This window comes from Pristiophorus japonicus, chromosome 12, assembly GCF_044704955.1.
Source record: "Pristiophorus japonicus isolate sPriJap1 chromosome 12, sPriJap1.hap1, whole genome shotgun sequence".
In the NCBI taxonomy this organism is placed as follows: domain Eukaryota; kingdom Metazoa; phylum Chordata; class Chondrichthyes; family Pristiophoridae; genus Pristiophorus; species Pristiophorus japonicus.
In genome coordinates, this window is record NC_091988.1 from 36,219,491 (window position 1) to 36,236,302 (window position 16,812).

The following is a 16,812-nucleotide window of genomic DNA, read 5'->3' on the forward strand; positions in this document are numbered from 1 at the left end:
GGGGGAGAGGAGAGGGAGGGAGGGAGGGAGAGGAGAGGGAGGGAGTGGGGGAGAGGAGAGGGAGGGAGGGGGGGAGAGGAGAGGGAGGGAGGGGGGAGAGGAGAGGGAGGGAGGGGGGAGAGGAGAGGGAGGGAGGGGGGGAGAGGAGAGGGAGGGGGAGAGGAGAGTGAGGGAGGGGGGAGAGGGAGGGAGGGAGGGAGGGAGGAGAGTGAGGGAGGGAGGAGAGGGAGGGAAGTGGGGGAGAGGAGAGGGAGGGGGGAGAGGAGAGTGGGGAGGGGAGAGGACAGGGAGGGAGGGGGGAGAAGACAGGGAGGGGGGGGGAGAGGAGAGGAAGGGAGGAGGGGGAGAAGTGAGGGAGGGAATGGGAGAGGCTGAACGGGCCCGGCCGAAGAGGGGAAGCCGGGCCGAAGACTTCGGGCGGGGCCTGCCCCCAGCAAGATGGAGGGAACGAGAGCTGAACGGGAGGGCAGGGGGCGGGGGGGAGAGGCAGGAGCGGACCGGGAGCTGAATGGATGGGGGGGGGGTCGATGGGCTGGCGGGGGGGGGAGAGGCGGGAGAGAGCCGGAGCTGAACGGCTGGGGGGGCGGGAGAGAGCCAGAGCTGAACGGGGGGTTGGGGGGAGCAGGGAGAGGGAGCCGGAGCTGAATGGAGGGGGGATGGAGAGAGCCGGAGGGTGCGGGAGCTGAACAGGGTGGTGGAGGGAGCTGATTGGGATGGGCGGGGGAAGAGGGTGAGGGAGCTGGAACAGGAACTGAAGAGGAGGGAGGCCCAAGTCCGATCTTCGCCGCCTCGGTGAGCCCATTCGGCCAGGGTTAGGGGCGGCGTGCTTCGGGCCCCTCCCACACAGCCTCGGCCGCCTGGAGCCACTGCACATGCGCGCACACTCTAGCACGCATGTGCAGAGGTCCTGGCACTGTTTTCAGCGCCGGGACCTGGCTCCGTCCCCCACAGCTTGTGCTGCGCTGCACCAAGGGCCTGGAACGTTCCAGCAACGGGGAGAATACCGAGGTAAGTTTTAGGCGGGTTTTGAGCGTGGAAATTAGGCGTGGCTCGCAGGGCTGCGGCATTCTAGGCGCAGCCCGAAACTTGACCCCTACGGTCTGTGTCCAACATGCACAGGGCTAAATGGGAGGCAGTTCTGCTCCCCCATGACCGAGTCCGTGAAGGTAGTACGAGACACTGGCGAGAACTCTGCAGAGGGTCTCTTAGCAATGGGGCAACCACATGAGTGTCACGCCCAGGAGTGGGAAGACTCACCCGGGAATATCAGTGAGATCCAACTTGAGGATCCTGATTTAACCCCTTATGTGGACGGGTCCCGAAAATACATCCAAGGGATCCCACGTGCAGGATGGGCGGTATTAGATGGAGCACTCAACACTGTCCTGAGTGGGGGACTGGACGGGGGACTCTCTGCGCAAGTGGCAGAACTTACTGCCCTGACAGAAGTGCTCTAACTGGCCGAAGGCAAACGGGCAAATATTTACACTGATAGCCGTTATGCATTCGGAGTAGTCCATGACTACATGACTGCCTGGGGAAGACGAGGCTTTGTCACCGCAGGCGGAGAGGCCATTAAACATGAAGGCCGGATCAGGCTGCTATTAGATGCCGCTAGTAAGCCCACCGAGACAGCGGTAATAAAGGTTAAAGCCCACCAGAAAGTGGTGGACGATATCCAGAGGGGAAACGAGGCCACAGATAAGGCAGCACAGGAGGTGGCGATTTCGTCGGAAGTCAGGGAAGAATCAGTAAGTAGTATGATAACTAAGGAGGACATTGATATAAGTAAAATTGCACAGGGATGTACAGGACGTGGAGAAAACAGCACGTGGGAAAAGCGGGGAGCTGCACCAGACCAGGGCTCCGTATGGAGAAAAGATGGAAGGGTGGCAGCCCCCACGTGTATATGAAAAACACTCTTGGAATTACATCACGGCATTAGCCACGTGGGATGAAATGCCATGATCAATAATGTCTCTTGGGATTAGTGGTGGCCAGGCTTGGGGCAAGACATTGCTAAATATTGACTGCAATGTGCCCAGCATAATCCGGGAAAAGCTATAAAAATCAGAATGGCCCATCAACCACGGCCACGAGGGCCATGGGAGACTATCCAAATTGATTTCACGGGACCACTGCCAAGTTCTAGAGGAAAGAAATACTGTCAAGTGATAATTGATTTGTTTACACGGGTGGGTGGAAGCTTTTGCTACCCAAAACTGCACCGCAACCACAGTAGCTCGTATCTTAGCCAAGGAGATGATTCCCCGCTGGGAAACCCCACTCAAATAGACTCCGATCAGGGAATCCACTTCACAGGACAGGTGAAGAAATTACAATGCACTACATTGGACATCAAACAAAAATTTCACATCCCCTACCACCAGCAGAGTTCGGGAATGGTAGAACGGATGAATCGGACAATAAAGGCAGCCATGTCAAAAGCCATCCAAGAAACTGGACAGGCTTGGGCCAAGCTGCGGCCTGCTATCCTAATTAAACAAAGGGAAACCCCTAATCGGAAAACAGGATTAACTCCATATGAGCTCATGACTGGTCGGACAATGCGACTGCCCAAAGGTATAATTACAGGAGGGTCCGATGTGGGATCAAATAAGATGATATGTAATGAAGTTAAGTAAGCAACTTAAGGATATGAGACAGGAAGTAAGAGAACGACAGGCAGGCCAGGACGAACAAGAGGTTGAGTTCCTGGCAAATCTTCCCCAAGTGGGGGAGAAAGTAATGGTTAAGGGGTTACCGGGACGAACCGGATTCGGGCCGCAGTGGTCGGGACCATATAAGATATTGTATGGTGACACGTGTGTATGTGTGGATATGAATGGAGTAGGACGGTGGAAACACTGGTCCCAGCTAAAATGACTCAGACAGAATATTCCATTCTAGGGAGAAGTTTGATCTTACAGGATGGACTGGAAAATTGCAATGCTGACTCTACTTTGGCACCTGCCCTTGGGGCAACCAGTACGGGCCCGAATGATCAGCCAGAATCCGAGTCATGAAACTTATGAGGATATGCAACACCCAAACTATGGACACCCGGACTATCAAAAGATCCAAGTTGGAAGTGGAGTCTACCTGGCTGATATATTTCGGCAACATGGTGTAGAGACCCTCCTTGGACCAAACAAAAACTTTCGCGAGTGTAAGGGAATCCAACCCACTGTATTCCATGTTGTGATACGGTACAACAGGACCTTATGTATTAATTGTTGTCTCAATTACATACGGACAAATTTCCAGACCTATGTCAGATGCGTACAGGTCCATACTGAGTATATACCAGGGATGACCCTGGTACTACAGAAATGTAGACGCTATTGGCCATGCATTAATTATGTGGACTGTCTTATGCTAGAGTGTGACCGCCAGGGTACCAGTATGAAAAATGTCACAGCAGAAATCGATCTTTGTAAGATTTTCAACCGGGAAGTCATCCTGAATTTGGTCAAAAGGCAACTTCATGACTTCACCGTATGTGTTATGCCCACACAAAGGTTCGAGCCTACCGCCTACGTGTGTGTGCGGGTGGGCGATGAGATGTGTTTTTCCCCAATAATCCAGGTCGAGTGGTCTGACTATTGGCTGACACCGGTTCCACCGGTCCTGCCAACCACTCCAGGCCCACCCCCAGAATGTCCAATGCATACCGCAGGATCCCCAAGCAGGGTGGTCCTGAGAACAGAGGGAATCCAGTTGTACGAAAATGTGCACCATGAAATATTACCTGTGATAGTGAACCTAACGGACCAAGAGTTACCAGAGAAATGTGACCCGAAGGTGCGAGCATTGTATACCCAAATGCTTAAGATAGTGTTGAAAGAATCCCGAGATGCCTCAGGGGCATCCAGATACCGGAGCCCTCAGAAAGCGGGTCAGACCCACAGACATAAACGGGGTCTAATCAATGACGTCTTAACAGGGGTCAATACAGGAACTTACTTTGTAAATGTGCTAGACATACAAGCTATACAGGAACAATCGGAAAGCCTTAAAGATACAGTCAGGAAGTTGCTGCAGAGGCAGACAGATGCAGCCAAAGGAGCTGTGCGGGAAGGCGATGGGACAGCAGGGAGCTTAGTCAAAGGGATTACAGTGCTGGAGGGCCATGCTGTCACCATTAACTGCCTGATTGACTGAGAAATCAATGCAGAAAAGGCAGAGGTTCAGTGAGACCTCTGCCATGCTTACGGGGGATGGATGGTTGGACAGGTCAGAGAGAACCTCGACCAAATACACCGAGACGAAGTCCCAGATTGGATAAATAGTACCCAACTGTTCCGTCCAGCACAACACTCAGGGTCGTTAGACGCGTGCATCCTGAAGGGGATGACGAGGGTTTTCCCAGCGACGGGCGGGTGCACGGACTTACAGTCGGCCCTGGTGGGGATGGTCTTAATGATTCCGGTAATGGCAAAGGGAGAATCTGGACCACATCCCCAGTTTGAGGTAGAGTACTTGGGACTTATTCGGGGCGAGAATTACATGCGGTACTATCCTATGGATCAATATGCGATCAAACGGAACGGAACCATGAGAAGGGGCTCATTAATAGGGTGCCACAGGTTAGGGAGCCTTACGATATGTCAACATCCAGTAGGCTGGGGAAGCGAGAGTGGGTGCGGATTTAATCAAACCATTGGGTGTGTCTTAGAAATAAGCCCATCAGAATCCGAATACACCCGAAGCCTACCGCGGAAAGGGGGAATACTGTGTGGTAACCAACCAACCAACTTATGACTATGGTATTTATCAATGCAATATCACTAACCCCAACTTCTGCTTCACCCCGAGGTTACCGGTTACAATCGGATGAGCGAGAATGACGTATATCCATGCTCGAGAAACTATTACCCTGTACCTGACTGATGAGATTAAACAAGATTTGTACCTACATGAAATTGAGCTGGCTGCACCAATATCCCACCTGCCCGAGGACCTGAGAGACATTAAGGATCCTTTGCTGGCAAGCATCAAACGATACCATGTGCTCAAACAGGAGTTGTGCGAACTGGGCAAGGACATTGCAAAAGACCTTCAACGTACCCCCTGGTACACGAAGGCATGGAACTGGGGACTGAATGTTAATATCCATCCATGGATACATATCATATCACACATATTGGTGGCAGTACAACTAATCTTGGCTCTTGGATACGCTTTTATGTTCTGCTCATCATGCAGAAGATGCAGGGCTAGGCACCATGCCCAGCGGATATTGAAGGTACTTGATGAAAGGAAGAAGCTAATGGACAGTGGGATTTAACCACTGGCATCATGCACCTATTCCTCCCGAACACATCGGCTGAAAACCGAATAAGGGGGCAGGACGAATGGATATAACTTAGTAGTGGCCTCATGGGCTGGGGTAGCCCAGAACCAAAGGGGGGATTGAAAGAGGAATTTTAGAATCCCACTATAGTATGGCCTTCTGGGTTAGCAAATATAGTCAAGCTTTGTCTGCCTAGTAACAATAAGCAAGAACCAATCAAAGAAATAGCACGTAGCTAAGCTTTGCACACAGCTAAGCGCAGTTGCTAGAAACCGCAACCCAGACTGTCTGGGTATAATTAAGTTAACAGACTGTTGCAGCAACCATAGTTAAGAAATGTGATGCCAGGTTTGAAATAACAGGATAACAGCCTTTGTTGCCTCATAGCTAAAGTGGAAAGCCCCAATATCACTAGAAATGTTGTAAATGTCAAAAGGATATTGTGGTCAGTTGATGGAACAAGTGATGCATGTGGATTGTGGTTTTTAGCTTTAAATTTTGTATAGAAATTGAGTTCTGGGGTACAGGCTGCAAAGTCTGCACACGGAGCTCCGGCTTGGCGAAGTCTCGGTATACGTATAATAAACTTGTGTGTTTTCCACTTTCGCAGATGGGTGTCTTATTCCTTATCACAGATTCCGCCCCAACATACACGATGCGTGAAAAAGTGGAAATCGAGCTGGACAGGCTGCAACGCGAAGGCAGCATCGCGCCGGTGGAATTCAACGACTGGGCCAGTCCGATTGTCCTGGTACTCAAGGAGGACGGTACGGTTAGAATTTGCGGGGAGTATAAAATAACGATTAATCGTTTTTCGCTGCAGGACCAGTACCCGCTACCCAAGGCAGACGATCTATTTGCGACCCTGGCTGGAGGGAAGACGTTCACCAAGCTGGACCTGACCTCGGCCTACATGACGCAGGAGCTGGAGGAGTCTTCGAAAAGCCTCGCCTGCATCAACACGCACAAAGGTCTGTTTATCTATAACCAGTGCCCATTCGGGATTCGGTCAGCCGCAGTGATTTTCCAGCTGAACATAGAGAGCCTGCTAAAGTCGGTTCCTTGCACAGTGCTCTTCCAGGACGACATATTGGTTACAGGTTGGGACACCATGGAGCACTTGAAGAATCTGGAGGAGGTTCTTCGACGGTTGGATCGTGTGGGGCTCAGATTGAAATGCTCAAAGTGCATTTTCCTGGCACAGGACGTTGAATTCTTAGGAAGGAGAATCACTGCAGACAGCATCAGATCCACCAACGCCAAGACGGAGGCCATCAAGAACGCACAACGACCACAGAATGTGACGGAGCTGCGGTCGTTCCTGGGACTCCTTAACTACTTCGGTAAGCACCCTGCTAGAACCCCTACATGCGCTACTGCGCAAGGGAGACGACTGGGTATGGGGCAATTCACAAGAGGCTGCCTTTAAGAAAGCCAGAAACTTATTGTGTTCTAACAAACTGCTTGTCCTGTTTAATCCATCGTGTTAGCTTGCGATGCGTCGTCATACGGGGTTGGGTGTGTGTTACAACAGGCTAATGAATCGGGGAATTTGCAACCGGTTGCATATGCATCCAGGAGTTTGTCCAAGGCCAAAAGGGCCTACAGTATGGTTGAAAAAGAGGCTCTGGCGTGCGTTTACGGAGTAAAAAAAATGCACCAGTACTTATTTGGCCTCAAGTTCGAGCTTGAAACTGATCAGAAGCCGCTCATATCGCTATTCTCAGAGAGCAAAGGGATTAATACCAATGCCTCTGCCCGCATCCAAAGATGGGCGCTCACGCTGTCGGCATACAACTATGTAATCCACCACAGACCTGGCACAGAGAACTGCGCAGATGCACTCAGTCGGCTACCATTGCCCACCACCGGGATGGAAATGGCACAGCCAACGGACTTGCTCATGGTCATGGAGGCATTTGAGAACGAGAATTCCCCCATTACGGCCTGCCAGATCAGGACCTGGACCAGCCAGGATCCGTTACTGTCCGTGGTAGAAAACTGTGTTCTCCATGGGAGCTGGTCCAGTGTCCTAGTGGAGATGCAGGAAGCGATTAAGCCATTCCACAGGCGCAAAGACGAGTTGTCCCTGCAGGCGGACTGTCTTTTGTGGGGCAATCACGTGGTCTTGCCCAAGAAAGGCAGAGACACATTTATTTGCGAACTGCACAACACCCACCCAGGCATCGTAATGATGAAAGCCTTAGCCAGATCTCACGTGTGGTGGCCTGGCATCGACTCAGATTTAGAGTCATGTCTGCACCAGTGCAACACTTGCTCTCAGCTGAGCAATGCACCCAGAGAGGCGCTGCTAAGTTTCCATGTAGACTATGCGGGCCCATTCCTAGGAAAAATGTTTTTGGTTGTCGTGGACGCTTACTCAAAATGGATTAAATGTGCAATAATGTCTGTAAGCACCTCCACGGCCACCATTGAAAGCTTACGAGCCATGTTTGCCTGATGTCCTAGTCAGCGACAATGGGCCGTGCTTCACCAGTGCTGAATTCAAGGAATTCATGTCCCGCAATGGGATCAAACATGTCGCATCTGCCCCGTTCAAGCCCGCATCCAATGGCAAGGCAGAACGGGCAGTTCAGACCATCAAGCAAAGCTTGAAACGTGTGTTGGAAGGTTCCTTGCAGACCCGGTTGTCCCGAGTACTGCTCAGTTACCGCACCAGACCCCACTTACTCACCGGGATTCCCCCAACAGAGCTGCTCATGAAAAGGACGCTTAAAACAAGGCTTTCTCTTGTCCACCCTGATCTCCATGATCACGTGGAGGGCAAGCGACATCAACAAAGTGTGTACCATGACTGCGCAAATTTGTCACGCGATATTGAGATCAATGATCTTGTGTTTGTGCTCAATTATGGACATGGTCCCAAATGGCTCGCCAGCACGGTCACAGCCAAAGAGGGGAGTAGGGTGTTTCAGGTCAAACTGACCAATGGACAAACGCACAGAAAACATTTGGACCAAATCAAATTGCGGTTCACCAACAGCTACGAACAACCCGAAGAGGACCCCACCAACTCTGACCTTCCAGCACACACACTAGTGGCAACTGACATCATAGTTGACCACGAAACCAAACTCATCATCCCCAGCAGCCCGGCTGCCCAACAGCCCAGTGAAGAACAGACCAACCCAGCCTCACCAGCATTTGTACCGAGACGATCGACAAGGGAGCACAAAGCCCCAGATTGTCTCACCTTGTAACTAAGTGTACTGTTGACGTCATGGGGAGTGATGTTATGTATTTAACCCCTTGTAATCTGCATCACACCTGACCACCAGAGGGCCCACCCGTTGGAGTCTCAAGGGATCCCAGCATCCCTTGGGAGCACAGTATATAGGCAGGCCACCCACGAGGTGCCTACACTCTGGAATTGTAATAAAGGAGCTAAGGTCACACTTGCTCATTACACACAGTACTTGGTCTGACCATTTATTATGAGTGTAACAATCTGCAAATTTGGAAATTGTGTTTTTGATTCCAAAGTCTAAATCATTAATATAAATTGTGAACAACAGTGGTCCCAGTACTGATCCTTGTGGAACACCACTACCCACCTTCTGACACTTTTACCCCTACTCTCTGCTTTCTGTCTTGAAGCCAGCTAGCTATCCATTTTGCTACTTGTCCCCTGACTCCACATTCTCTCACCTTGTTCGTCAGTCTATTACGGGGTACCTTATCGAAGGCCTTTTCAAAATCTAGATAAATTACATCTGCTGCATTACCATTGTCTATTCTCCCTGTTACCTCTTCAAAAAATTCAATGAGGTTGGTCATGCAAGACTATCACTTTTGAAATCCATGCTGACTATTCATTATTATATTTTAGGTTTCGAGATTGAAACGAGAGTTAGAGTTAAAGACGTTTTAGATTAGGAAGGCAAAAACACAATTTGCTAATGTGGTGAAATTAGCAGGTGCAACTGTAGGACAATGGTGCAATTCCTGTTATTCAGAGCTAATGTCGTAAGCCTACGAAGTGGCTTCCTGTTGTTATTCAGAACGAAGAAATAGATTCCTGTTGTTATTCAGAACTAAGAAATAGATTCCTGTTAGTGGCAGGAGGCAGGATACAGGATACATATGTTCAATGCCAAGGAGGATGTGAAACAATAAGCTAAGTTAAAATTGAACAATCTGTAACAAAGCGAAAAAAATTGTCACGCAGTAGATAGATTGACCAATGATAATGTAAATGATGACATTGCAAAGAATTCTGTATAAAAGAAGCAGCTCCTGAAGGGTTAGACAAGAACCAACAAGGGAATTAAGGGTTATGGGGAACGGGCGGATAAGTGGAGCTGAGTCCACAGCCAGATCAGCCATGATCTTTTTAAATGGCGGAGCAGGCTCGAGGGGCTAGATGGCCTACTCCTGTTCCTAATTCTTAGGTTCTTATGTTCTTATGATTGGGAAGGTATCCAGTTAAGGAACTGGTGTAGACCATGTCTCCCTTGATCAAGCAATTAAACAATTTTTTTCTCCACAACAGGCCTTTGTCTTTGAGTGTCTTTGTCATACTCCACATCATAGATGTTCTTCTATTTTCTCCTTTAGTAGGGATTCCATTATTTTTCCTACCACCGATGTTAAGCTGACTAGTCTATAATTCCCTGGACATGTTCTATCCCCCTATTACATTAGCTATCCACCAGTCATCTGGCAATACACCTTTCTAGAATGAATCATTAAATGTTTGTAGTAATATCTCTGCTATCTCTTCCCTAGATTATTTTAAAATGTGTGGACGCAATCCATCCGGACCAGGGGTTTTATCCTTTTTGAGTTTAATTAGTTTAATTAATGTATCCTCGCTTTTTATTTTAAATGTACTTATCTCATTACTAATCTCATCATCCAATGTCACATCCACCTGTTCTACCTCCCTGATAAATACTGAAGTAAAATAATTATTTAATATTTCTGCCATCTCTCTATTGTTACCTGTGGTATTATCCTGTCGATCCCTTTATGGCCCTATTCCCATAACAACCTTACTTTTTTAATTGATGTACTTGTAAAATATTTCACTATTTTGTTTTATGTTCCTTGATAATTTAATTTCATAGGTCTTTGTCTTCCTAATTGTTTTTTTATTTCTCTCCTAATCTTTTTGTAATCTCCTATATTTGGCACTCCCCCACCATCTATCTGCTTAATGTAACCCTCCTTCCTTACCCTCCATGAAGTCTCATTAGTGTTTAATCGTTCTTTCCTTTTAGCGGAATATATTGTTCCTGCACTCTGTTGAACATCATTTTAAATGTTTCCCATTGCTGTTCTACATCGTATTTTGCCCATTTTATTTTTCCAAGTTCTATTCTCAGCCCCTCAAATCAGCTTTTCCCCAATTTATTACCCTGGTTTTTGGCAAACTTATGTCCTTCTCAATTCTCATCTTAAAGCGTATTATGGTCATTATTGCCTAGATGTTCCCCTATTTTTACTTCTCTTATCTGCTCTGGCTATTGGCAGATCCAATAGCCAATCCTCCCTTGTTGGGCTTTTTACATATTGGGTTAGAAAGGACTCTTGGACACATTATATGAACTCCATTCCCTTATCCCCTTTAACTACCTCTTCTGCACACTTAATATCAGGGTAGTTGAAATCCCCCATGATTATTATTCTCTGTTTATTAATCATTTCCCTAATTTGTCTGCGTATTTCTTCCTCCACCTCTCTTCCACTATTGGTAGTCGGTATTCTGCACATATTAGTGTGATTGATCCTTTATTATCTTTTTATCTCTATCCATATGGATTCTATTTTTGTCTTGCTGATAGCTGCGTCACTTTTTTCTACTGCCATTATGTTATCCCTGATAAGTACAGCTACTCCACCTCTCCTTTTTCCCTATCTTTTCTAATTTCCACCTCAACTGGACACCGCACTTTAGGAAGGATGTGAAGGCCTTAGAGAGGGTGCAGAAACCATTTACGAGAATGATTCCAGGGGTGAGGGATTTCAGTTACGTGGATAGACTGGATAGGCTGGGGTTGTTCTCTTTAGAGCAGAGAAGGTTGAGAGGCGATTTGCTAGAGGTGTACAAAATCATGAGGCTCTAGACAGAGTAGATAGAGAGAAACTGTTCCCATTGGCAGAAGGGTTGCGAACCAGAGGATACAGAAGAACCAAAGGCGATATGAGGAAAAACTTTTTTTTACACAGCAAGTGGTTAGGATCTGGAATGCACTACCTCAAAGGGTGGTGGAGGCTGATACAATCATGGCTTTCAAAAGGGAATTGGATAAGTACCTGAAGGAAAAAAATTTGCAGGGCTTTGTGAAAAGGGCAGGGGAATAGGACTAGCTGAAGTGCTCTTGCAGAGAGCTGGCTCGACAGGCTGAAAGGCCTCCTTCTGTGCCTTAACCATTCTAAGTAGTTAATAATTATCATTGCCCTTTATAAAAACATAGAAATTTACAGCACAGGAGGCCATTTCGGCCCATCGTGTCCACTATGTTCTGTGGCAATAAGATAAGTTGAGAAAAACATGAATACAGTATTAAATCCTGTGATTTAAATCCTTTGGTGGTAAGTAGAAAATATCTTGTTGGTATTTGGTATGTAAATTTAAATTCTTCCGATGCATTTTTTCTAGTGACTTGATTGAGATAGATATGTCCGCAATAAACCCAAAACAAAATGTCTTACATTCTGAAGTAAATGTTTCTCATCAGATAATGCAAATTAATTAGGTAGCACTCCGTGCAATCCTGAAAGAGTGCTGTAATGTCAGAACTGCAATGATTAGACGAGAGATTGGGCCGTAAATTGTAGCCTCTCCGGATGCTTACGATATGCGTATGCGCCCGAAGAGGCCCCGCAAGGTCTGGGTTTAGGCGCGCGAAGCGCATGCGCCTGAACCCGTCACTTGTGATCTGTCAAATCGCACGCATCCCCGGGGAAGCACCTTCGCGGGCGGAGAGTTGGGCTATTTGCCCAACTCCTGCCCAACGAATGTCCTCAAAACTCTTATGTCTGGTAGTATTAAAAAGATAGAAAAATGAAATGTTAGCACTAATTTTTATATTAAAAACCTTGTCCATTAAGGTAAGTTTATTTTTAACCCTATTAAAACATATTTTTAAAAATTCAAAAAAATAAAATTAATTCTAAAACATTTAATTTAATTCAATTTCAATTAATTTTAAATATGTGAAGTGTTTTTTAAAATTTATATATTGTGTTTCTGTGCTTTTGGCGGTATTTCCATTCATAGTAATGGGAGCTCCGTACAAAGTAATTGGTAGTCCAGGCCCACGAGATCCCAGGATGAGCGTACGATCCTGGGATGCATGGGCCTCTGTGCTGGACTGTGCATCTAGGCCTCGGAGCTGAAGTGCAAATTACTGAACACAGGAAAGAAAAATGGGCAACATGCAAACTTCATGAGTGGCATTGAACGACAAAGTGACCGAGGAGTCTCAAATGTCAGCCTTGGCTCTGTGGAAGCACTCTCGACTCAGAATGGTCATGGGTTTAAGTCCGACCCCAGAGACCTGAGCACATGATCTCGGCTGACAGTTCAGTACAGTACTAAGGGAGTGCTACATTGTCGGAGCTGTGGTCTTTTGGATAAGATGTTAAAATGTGGGCCATCTTCCCTCTCAGATGGACATAAAAGATCCTACGACATAATTTCAAGAGCAGGAGAGTCCTCGCAGTGTTCTGGCCAAGAGTTATCATAACCAACATCACACAAAAAAACCCAGATTATCTGGTGATTATCTCATTGCTGTTTGTGGGACCTTGCTGTGTGCAATTTAGCTGCTCCATTTCCCTATATTACAACAGGGACTACAATCCAAAAGTACTTCACTGGCTGTAATGCACTTGGGACGTCCTGAGGTTGTGAAAGTCGTTATATAAATGCAAGTTTTTTTTTTCTTTCTTAGACTCAAAGCTCAACATGTTGTTCCAATGTAGATCAGCATTAGAATGTTGAATTACGTTACCAAACCAGTAGAATACAAGTCAGAAGAAGTCGTGATCAAACTGTGTCGTGCTCTGGTCAGAATACCTTGAGTACTGTGTCCCGTTCTGGTTGCCGGGAAACAAGGGAGACATTCAAGCACTGGAAGCAGTGCAGAGATGAGTCACAAGATTGCTCCCTTGTGTCAGGAGTCTGAGTTATAAGGAAAGACTGGAGAAATTTGAGCTATTCCACCTGGAAAGGAGGCAGCTGAGATGTAGGGGGCCAAAATTCAGGCACGCCAGAAAGTTGTCGCACCAACGATTTTTTTTACCTGCCTTTACCGCCGGGTGCGATGAGGCAGCCTTCCGATTGATCTTCGCCACTTTTAACTTTTTTCCGTGTTGGACCGGAAGTTGGTCCATAATGGGGGCAGAAGTGCAGCGGTAAGTCCTGGTGAGGAGCGGAAGTTGGGGCGGAACCGAGTCTCCGTCGTGACGTCACTATGCGTGCGCGTCACCACATCTCTCCCCTCCTTTAAAGGGGAGAGAATCGGCGATTCTGTAGGTTTGGTTACTGGGCCACCAGGGAGGGGTTCGGCCACGCCAACAGCCTGGCACCCAAGGGGAGATGACAGGCTGCTTGTTGGCGGCCCGGCCGAACCCCAGGGCAATAATTGGCCAGCCAATCGGGAAGTCAGCCGGCAAAAATAAAAACATGGCAACCACTGCAGTGCGCCCTCCCCTTGAAGGGCTGCCGCACTGCTGTGGCTCACAGACAAGAAACCAGGTGCACCAACAGAAAAAGCTGTCGGGGGCACCAGGCAGCAGAGCAAAGATTTTTCCAGGTAAATTTGGGGCGGAGTGTGCTGAATGTGAGGCAGATCGGTGGTGCGCGCTTTGATGACGCGCTTGCAGAAGTTGGCAGCAATGGGGCGGAAGTGGAGACAGGCCGAAAAATGCCCGAGCTGAATTTGGGTCATAGCAGCCAATAGACTGCAACATAGCGGCCACTCGATTCCGCCGCATGGCCGGCGCAAAATGGCGGTAACGGGCCTTATCTAGACCCTGAATTTCGGCCCCATGATCTTATATAAGTAAAGCAGATAACAAATAGTATGGAAAAGAGTAATCTGGAAAACAGTTTCATATTAAACTGTGGTGTAGGACACTGGGACACAGGTTCAAACTAGTAAAGGGTAACTTTAGGACTGATAGCAGGAGGTACTTCTTTACACAGAGAGTGATCAACACTTGAAATGGACTTCTGAGAAGAATAGTGAGGCAAAAACCCTAGAATCGTTTAAGAAACAACTAGATGCAGCAATGGGGCAACCCTAAGTTTTACATAATGTGCACAGTGGCTCAAAACCCCATATTGCTTAAATTGTGTCACAAATAATAAACTTCAAATAAAAATGTTGACACGTCAATGTTAATTGAAAATAACTGCTATTTTCTTCCCTCATACATTCATTCCATAAATGGAACTTTTATTAGAGCAAATAATGCCTGTAATCTTTCAGTAATGATGCAGTGAAATAAAGTACAATAAAGTCTTCAACTAATATACATAACATGCACCAATTTAAATTGTAGCTTGCCATTTTTCAAGAATTGAAATTGAAGCTGAAAAGTTAGAGAAAAAAGGTACTGACCTGAACTTTGACTTAGAAATTCGGATACTGTAAAGTAAAGAAAATATGGAAAAAGATTAACAAATAAATTGCTGAATTAATCCGAGAGCTTCATAAACTACAACATAAGACCGTATACTAAATACATTCTTCTGTTGTTTTGTAAAAGTCAAACGCATATTCTTTTCTGTGGTTATGTACTGATTTTACAAAATGCTGCTTGTAGGTACTGAATGAATATTAAATTGAAAGGATAATGACACCAGTGGCACTATGTCACCTTCACAACACTGGAGAAAATCCAAGAATGGAACAGATTTCTGGTGTTGCAATTTACTGAAATAAACATTTTTTTCTTCTATCTTTATGATCTGAAACTGGCCACCAACTGATTATATTGAGCCGTTCAGCTTTTCTGGTTAAAAATCGTTAGAACCACTGCACAAGGCCCAAATTGTGGGAGCTCAATGATGATCCGGTGTGCTACTTGCCACGAGTATCTGTAGGACATGGAAACAGTGTGCAGGAACAGACAGCACACTTTGATTGGACAAGACTACCGAACAGTACCACGGACCTGGTATATAGCCCAAGATTCCATGTCATGAATTTTTGTCTGTCAACCTGTTCCAACACTTAGAACTTGCCCAGCCAAGCCTCACACATCCTTATAGCTCTGTCAATGCATTTTGTGCATACCCAAGCTGAGCATACAGTCAGGATGCAACACTTAACATTTTCCATCGGCCAATTGCTGGCAGTGCCATCTATATATTGCAAGTTGATTATTGGTGTACTTGCTGCAGATGTCAAAACTTTGGCCTGCTAACCCGGAGACGCTGACAGTTGACATTGGTGATTGGCAAATGGACATGCTAAAGTATACAAATTTCATTTAACATGCCTTCTTCCATCTTGCACCACAAAATACTTAATTGAGGTATTTCAAAAACAAAGTTACCATCAGATTAAAACATTTGGCTGCCAAAAATGTTTCACAAAAATACATTAATAAAAAATTCAAATATATGGAAAAATGGCTCCTGGCCCCATATTAAAACCACGAGCTGCTGCCGGTCAAAAATTTCCCCCTTCCCGATCACTGCCTTGCCCCCTCCCCAATCAATGTCTCAATACCCTCCCGATTGTTCCCTCTCCGAATAATATCCATCTCCCAGTCGACCACACCTGATCACCCCATTCTCCTGACCAACCCCCTCGCCCAGTTGCCCCCTCCCAATCACTCCCCTCTCCCTGTCACCCCCTCCCAGTCGCCCCCTCCCAAATCACCCCCCATTTCCAGTCACCCCCTCCTAATCACCTCCCTCTCCCGATCGCCCCCTCCCAATCACCCTCCCACTCCCAGTCGTCCCCTCCCAATCACCTCCCTCTCCCAGTCGCCCCCTCCCAATCATCCTCCACTCCCAGTCGCCCCCTCCCAATCACCCCCCTTTCCTGGTCGCCCCCTCCCAATCACCCCCCACTCCCAGTCACCTCCTCCCAATCACACCCCACTTCCAGTTATCCCGCCCCTGTCACCACCCTCTCCCAGTCACCCCCTCCCAATCACACCCCTCTTCCGATCACCCCCCTCTGCCAGTCACTCCCTCCCAATCGCCTCCTCTCCCATTCCCCCCCTTCCCAATCACCCCGGTTCTGGGGGAGGTGGGACCAGTACAAACCGGACGGTCTGCACCTGGGCAGGACCGGAACCAATGTCCTAGGGGGAGTGTTTGCTAGTGCTGTTGGGGAGGAGTTAAACTAATATTGCAGGGGGATGGGAACCTATGCAGGGAGACAGAGGGAGACAAAAATGAGGCAAAAGCAAAAGACAGAAAGGAGATGAGGAAAAGTGGAGGGCAGAGAAACCCAAGGCAAAGAACAAAAAGGGCCACTGTACAGCAAAATTCTAAAAGGACAAAGGGTGTTAAAAAAGCAAGC

General features: G+C 47.3%; 1 protein-coding gene across 1 annotated transcript in view; it reads right to left on the reverse strand.

Moving 5' to 3' along the window:
• cacna1db (calcium channel, voltage-dependent, L type, alpha 1D subunit, b) overlaps positions 1–16,812 on the reverse strand; it is a 760,213-nt gene that overhangs the window by 300,328 nt on the left and 443,073 nt on the right. The window contains exons 11-12 of the mRNA XM_070894765.1: positions 14,893–14,919; positions 10,151–10,203 (exon numbers count right to left, since the gene is read on the reverse strand). Of these exons, the coding sequence (XP_070750866.1) occupies positions 10,151–10,203; positions 14,893–14,919 (80 nt within the window). The remainder of the gene's footprint in view (positions 1–10,150; positions 10,204–14,892; positions 14,920–16,812) is intronic.